Source organism: Montipora foliosa, chromosome 1 (assembly GCF_036669935.1).
Source record: "Montipora foliosa isolate CH-2021 chromosome 1, ASM3666993v2, whole genome shotgun sequence".
In the NCBI taxonomy this organism is placed as follows: domain Eukaryota; kingdom Metazoa; phylum Cnidaria; class Anthozoa; order Scleractinia; family Acroporidae; genus Montipora; species Montipora foliosa.
The window spans coordinates 70,241,898-70,249,397 of NC_090869.1; the positions used below are offsets into that span (position 1 = coordinate 70,241,898).

Genomic DNA, 7,500 nt, shown 5'->3' on the forward strand with positions numbered 1-7,500 from the left:
CTTCAAGGCGTTCGATTCCTTTTAAACCCCTACAGGATTTGCCATTTGGTTTCAGTCTTGTACATAACACCACAGTTAGCCAAATAACATTAAAAACAAAACTCACTATGTTATATCCGACGGCGAAAGATGCAATTGCTATCGGAGACCATTACTTGTCGCTTTGAAGATTCCAGATATCTATTTATCACCGCCTGTCTTGTTTATCCAGTTGACTTTCCATTATTGAGCTCCATAAGTGTTTTTTTTTAAGATCCACTAAAGCGCCATTCGCGTTATAATGACTTTCGATGCCATTGCAGGTTAAGTTAAATATACTCACACACTGCGCCTTCCTTTGCTCTCGATCTCTTGCAATCGCTGGTTGACCTTCCTTTCTTTTTTTTACGTCTATGGCCGGGATGAGTTCGTTTCTTAAATCTTCGGACCCCAGGCACATCAGCTAGATCGACCCTTCGTGCAAAGCACAGCACCGAATCGAAGTCTTCGTAGGTATTAAACCGGGCCGGTGTATTTGGGCAAATTTTGTCAATTTCTTAAATCCTCCTTTGTAGCAAAAAGATACATTGATATACCTGGGGTCAACTGGAATTTTTGCAGCTGACTAGCCCAGGGCCGCCACCAACACAATATTTTCTGCAGACTCTCCGATTTGCTTTGTTGCTTATATTTTCCGCTGCAATCCATAACAACTGGTGACGTCATGAAGACATTTTTGGCTGCGCGGGAAGTTCGTGCTGCGAAAAACTCACTTAGGACATTCGTAGGAAGATTGTAATAAGGAAATCCTATCAAGCAAAGCCTGATTTTAATGAGATGAAATTAAAAAAAAATAATGGTGGTGATATTTCGAGTCATGTGCACTTTAAAACTAAATAGGAGATACTGCAGTCGAACCTCTCTACAACGGCCACCATGGGTAAAAAAGAAAATGGCCGTTGTGGGAAGGCTACAACATGTTAATTCTTTCTACGGTATGTTCACCCTTACTGTACCATACAAATTGAAAATAAAGCAATCAAATGTAACTTCTTGTCCGAAGCCAAAATGCCAAGAAAACAAAACGATCGAGGTACACAATGTTCGCTGCATGTATTGAAGCATATCGCAGCATAAAACCGCAACATTTATCAATGCGATAAAAAATATATATAACAAACTGTCAGGTTCACATAGCAAATGTTGATAAGTGGTACATCACTTTAAAATACTTTCACGTTTACAATTGCAGGCATTTCATTTTCAACAACAAAGCTATCGAGGGCTCTCTGCTTGAGGAAGCGTAGCATGGTCATCAGTGACTAGTGACTACTAATGCTTCTCTCACCGACTGAAACGTAAGGTTGATTGTTGAGTGTGGATATTCCCGAACACCTTGAAGTACCTTACTTTGTAGAGAAGCCAAAGTAAAAACAACAGCAATGAAATTAAACATGTGCCCGAACAATGTGTGTCGGAGGGCCTTGCGACCAATCCACGAAACTGTAGGCTTAGCGATCACTCCTGCAGAGCATGTGCTGGGACCAAGAATCTTTACTCCATGTAAAATCAGTCCATAGTTGTGTTATTGAATAAAGAAAAATCGCGTTCGCGACATGGTAACAGAGCGGCTACATCCACAGCCGAAACGCCGACTTTAATCTTCCATGGAGGAAAGTCTGTTTTAAACCTGGAGAAGAACCGTCAACCAAGGAAAAAACAAAATTACGAATTTGCTCGCTCGACGAAGTCAACAACAGCAGCCGACAAGATGACAGATTTGGGCGACGTAAGAACACTAATTGACCCAAGGAAAAAAAAATCATTATCAACCTCAAAGCAGCGAAATAGATGAAGGAACGTCCCATTGATGGTGATTCAGAGCAACATTTGGACGAAACTCGTGACAAGCGAGACCGCCTACAGCAGTATTTAACTGTTTATCAAAGCCTTCGCGTGCAAGTTGACGCCGCTGAAAAAAATCGCTGGGAAATCAGAACACGATAAGGTGATGAAAGATTATGAAGAATATGTTGTAGAATATGTAGTAGAATTTGTGGTAGGATTGAGCTCAAAAATGGCCCTGACAGAGGATCAAATAGAATTCAATTTACAACGAGGGACAAGTAAGGTGAACTTTGAACTCGAACAGGAGATGTTGGAGGTCGAACAGCAGAAGGCCGAAATTGAACACCGAAAATTACAAATTGAGGCAGAGCGACTTACACCGGGGAAAAAGAAACTGAAGAAGTAATTAGAAGTTGAAACTAAACAAGGTACAAAACCTAACAATTGTAAAATTACCTAAGCTTGACTTCAAGAAATTTAGTGGAGGGCTTCTAAATTGGCAGGAATTCTGGGATTCCTTTAACTCAGCCATACATTCTAATCCATCTCTCAGTCCAGTAGAGAAAATGAATTATACCTAAGAGCCCAGCTAGAAGGAGATGCTGCAGATGTTATCTCAGGACTATCCCTGACTAATGTAAATTACGAACAGTCCATAAAGCTGTTGAAGGAACGTTATGGAAAAAATGAGGTCATTCTCAATGTTCATTTTACTAGTCTTGTGGATCTACCTGCCTCCTCAAATCAAACATCTCTCCTGCGTAAGAACTATGATCTCATTGAAAAACACCTTAGGTCATTAAAGAGTCTTGGAGAGAATATTGAGAGTAAAATGCTAGTGTCCCTGATAATGAAAAAGTTACCCAAAGATGTTCTCGTTCACCTGACTGACCAGAAAAAGGATGGTGACTAATGCACAGTGCAGCTACTCAGAGATCAGATGCATAGGTACATTAGTAACAGGAAAAATGCAGATAGGCAAAGTTCTGACAAAGGTTATTACAAAGACACGGTTGGAAACATGTGTTGTACATCGCGGGTCACCCAGTTTGATTCTAACACTACTACTGGTTACTGTCTGCAACCAAACTAGCACAGATTCTCACTGGAAGAAAGAAAATGATTTGCATTTATTGCAGTGGACAGCACTGGAGTGATGAGTGTAAAACGTTCCCTACTGTGACAGCTAGAAAAGAAAAGATCAAGGGACACTGTTTTATTTGTCTCAAACAAGGTCACCAATAAAAAAAATGTACAGTGAAGAAGGCGTGTGTTTTTGCAAACAAAGAAATCGGCAACACAGAAGTCTCTGCAGAGAAAAGTTTCCAATTGAGAAGTCCTCAGAAATGGCACATTCTGTTACTGAACCCTTGACTGCTACTGTTGCTACAGAACATACCTTACTGGCCTCTAATGAACAAGTACTGATGTAAACTGCCAACGTTGAAGTACAAAATTTGCAAAAATCAAGAAAATTGACCACCAGATTGCTTGTAGACACAGGCAGACAAAGGACCTACATCACCAACGAGCTAGCAGAAAAACGCCAGTTGCCAATCACAAGATCGAAACACTGACAGTGTACACATTCAGTGCATCAAAACCCAGAGAGCTTCACACTCCTGTCACAGAACTCCAGATGTTAGCAAAGAATGGATCATCTCTTTATTAAAGAGTCAATTTTGTACCCAAGATAACTGATAACCTACAACGAGCATACTTAAACCCAGATCACTTACTTAAGGACATTCCTCTTGCCGATTCAGTACCCTCGACTAAAGAAAATGCCAACATAGTGCTGTTGCTAGGAAATGATTATTACTGTGATATTTTCTCTGGTGACATTTTGATGAAAGCAGTCAGTCCAGGATTAAACCTCATGGAATCCAAGTTGGGATGGATCCTAACAAGGCGAGTGAAGTGTCAGGATGACAAACCAGACAGCTCCATCTCAATGCTGACCTACACATCCAGTCCTATCAGCGTACAATGAATCTGAGTGCTCAGTCAGATGACCAGCAACCATTAGCTGAATAAAAGACACACCGTGAAGAGTTTTGGAAACTTGAAACCCTGGGCATCAGAGAGCCTGTGCAAGAAAATGAAAATTACAGAGCTCTGCAAAAATCTACTGAAACGATCCACTTTGGAGACGGACGTTACCAAGTAGCCTGGCCTTGAAAAGAAGTGTCTCCATCATTACCTAAATATTATTAACTGGCAATGGGAAGGTTGAGATCCCAAGTCAACAGACCGTCACGAAATGACAAACATCTCCAAAAATATGATGCCGTATTCCAGGACCAAGTGCAGAAGGGAATTGTAGAAGCCGTCCCAGATCAAGATTGTACAAACACCTTGAAACACTACATTCCACACCATGAGGTACTGACACCCTAGAAGACAACAGCAAAAGTTAGAATTGTATTTGACGCCTCCCCACGCAAAGACCAGAAAGAAACATTAAATACTACACGAATGCCCTAACTGTGGCCCTGTCATATTGGAGGATATGTGTGGCCTTCTCTTGAGGTTCAGGCTTCACAAAGTGGTGCTATTTGCAGTTGTAGAGAAAGCCTTCCTTCAAGTGGGTCTGCAACCTAATGATCGAGATGTAACAAGGTTCATCTGGTTAAAAGATCCTTCCAAGCCTACCCTTGAGAACAATGTTCAAGGGCTGAGATTCACCAGAGTCCCATTCGGTATGATATCCAGTCCATTTCTGTTGGCCGCAACAATCAAGAATCATCTGACCACGGCTGGTATCCCCATCGCTCACCAGATAGCGGATAACATGTATGTAGACAACATGATTACAGGCGTTAAAACATCAACACAAGCAGATGAGCTGTACAAAGGAGCTTTGACCCTCTTCCAACTGGCATCAGTGAATCTTCTTGAGTGGGCCTCAAACTCCTCTGAATTTCTCCAGAATATTCCAGAATGTGATCGAATCAGAAACCATGGAAGTCCTAGGAACCTCCTGGAATTTGACCACAGATACTATTGTCATCAATGGGTCTCACAATCTCTCCTCCGAAGTGAGAACAAAAAAAAAAAGAAGCATTGCAGTCTGCCAGCAGAATCTACGATCCATTGGGCCCCTTTTCTCCAGTCACTCCGAATGCCAAGCTGTTCATTCAGGAACTGTGGGAACGATCCATTGGGCCTCTTTTCTCCAGTCACTCCGAATGCCAAGCTGTTCATTCAGGAACTGTGGGAACAAGAAAAAGATTGGGACGAGACCTTCAGTCAGTCACATCAACAAGTATGAAGTAAGATTGGTGAGAGCCTGAGTCCATTGTCCTCTCAGCCGTTACCCAGATATATAGGAGGAGACGAATACAAACTGTTCTGCTTCACAGATGCCTCTACCAAAGCCTTTTCACCAGCAGTATACCTCTACTCTTCAGTATATGGAAAAGCAACTGTCTACCTGGTGTTTTCCAAACCACGCGTTGCGCCAGCCAAACAACTCAGCATTCCAAGGCTGGAACTGCTAGGTGTTCTTATCGGAACGAGATGCCTCAACTATGTAACTCAACAAGTTCAGCTGTCCGTGGTAGATAGATTTCTGTGGACCGACTCACAGTGTGATTTTCACTGTATAAAAAACTGTAAGCCATTACCTGTGTTTGTTCCGAACCAGCTTAGAGAGATTACCTCACACAGGGACATCAAGTTTGACTTTGTGTCTACCTCACAAAATCCCGCTGATCTGGCTACCAGAGGTGTTACAACACATGAACTTATCCACAATAACTTGTGGTAGCATGACCCATGGTGGTTAACTGATCATCGATCACAATGGCCATCATGGTAGTCAGCACAGTTTAACAATAAGATGTCTGAACAGAATACCAAACAATCTCATGGCCCACATGTTATGTATGAGACCACCACACTGGCTGAAATCACAAGGACAGCTTACTTCAGAGGAAATAGGCCAAACAAAGGTCATGTGTGGGAAGTATGTCCAAAAGAGTGCGTTCACACCAGAAATCATTGCAGTCAAAGAAAATTCAAAAAACAATCTGAAGTACCAATTAGGCGTGCAGTTGGATGAACAGATTGATCAGTGAGAACCTCCCAGAACATACTCTGTTCCCAAAACTCCTTCCTTCCAAGGAGCCATGTTTTTCAGTACGAAACCAAATCGAACCAAAAACACATTCATCTTTGCCATGGCTCGCAAATGTAATAATTATATTGGTTTCAAACGATATTTTTTTATGACTGCCGCCATCAATGAATTCAGACTTAGGTTTTTTATCAAAATTTTATTAATATTTAATATCCATTTACTTCTACATATATTTAAGATTCATCTAGTTTCTAATATAGAAAATTATATATTCTAGATCTAGGTTACATTATTATATTATACAAAATTCATGTAAATAGTTCTTAATTTTTCCAATTGTTTTTAAGACTTATAAAAAATTACTTAACTCAGCTTTTGTGGCTGCAATGTGATTTTTAAATAATCTATCTATCTATCTATCTATTCAGCTCTGGAACCACACTCACCCCGGGAGATTTCCTCAACCTAAACCCAAAAACAGGCATGCCATCCCTAGCATAAGAAAGCGAGTTGAGTTCTTCACAAAACTTCTTGGCATGTGGCGTAACGGTCAGCAAAATCTTGATATGTTCTGGAAGCTATGGTTCGCCGAACAGACCCAGAAACACTTAAGGGCTCCCAGGACACAATCCTCCATCCAACCTACGAAAGCAGACGTTATAATTATAAAGGAAAGTTCGCCACGAAGTACTTGAAAGTTAGCCGTTGTAGAGGAACTCATTTCAAGTACACACGGGGAAAGCAGAGCAGCTACAGTCCGAACAGCGTCAGGAAAGTTACTAAACCGTACGCTCAACTTTCTGCTCCCCCTGGAATGTGCTGAACAGAGAGAGACCCCAGTCCAGCCCAGCGCCGAAGTGAGGGTGACCTGTATGACCAGAGGAGCGGACAGACACTTTGGCATGAGCGCCCAATCCGGAGGGCAGCTGTTACAGCAAGACAAACCCTAAACAGACTGTTGAACATTTAATCCTGATAGCAAATTGTTATTTTGTTTTGTTTTTTTTTTGTTTTTCAATGTTTCTCCGTAATAACTCCATTTCGTTAAGTTTGGCCTGCTCAGCAGGAGTTCCTGTTCGACAGAAGAGTTTGAAACGATTTTCCGCAAACTGGCCGCGCGAAAGTTGGGGCAATAGACTGAGGAAACGCTAGCAAGAAGACCCCCTATTTTTGAAAAACCTGTTCGACCACGAACGGGAGCTTCTGATTGGTGCGGCACAGTCACAATGATTGACAGGTGACAGAACTTTGAGCAGAATGTTTTTTTTTTTTCAGTTCTAGCGTGACAAAGACAATGGCGGAAGATGTGGAAGGTTTTGAATCGTATATTGAAGCCGAGGGAATCGGGTCTCGGTTTTACGTTGAAAGGGAGCAAGAACTGTCAATGCGCCATCTCTTTAACTGTATAGATGTAATGACCGTTTTGCCAACAGGATTCTGAAAAAGCTCAATTATTCAGATGTTTGTCATGATGTGTGGAGTTCGAAATAAAAGGGAACGAAGAACAGGCTTCTCGAGTGTCATCGTGATTTCTCCATTTCAAGTATCATACGCGATCAAGTTGAGGTAAATTCTATGGGAATGACAAC

The 7,500-nt window shown here is 41.6% G+C and overlaps 1 protein-coding gene across 1 annotated transcript; it reads left to right on the forward strand.

Moving 5' to 3' along the window:
* Nucleotides 1-4,339: 4,339 nt before the first annotated feature.
* Nucleotides 4,340-5,101, forward strand: LOC137973045 (uncharacterized). The gene has a single exon (XM_068819764.1). It carries the CDS (start codon nt 4,340-4,342, stop codon nt 5,099-5,101), a length of 762 nt encoding a protein of 253 aa, XP_068675865.1.
* Nucleotides 5,102-7,500: the final 2,399 nt, after the last annotated feature.

Bases quoted from the DNA above. Each gene is read 5' to 3' on its own strand.
- LOC137973045 (XM_068819764.1), top strand. From the start codon at position 4,340: ATGTGTGGCCTTCTCTTGAGGTTCAGGCTTCACAAAGTGGTGCTATTT.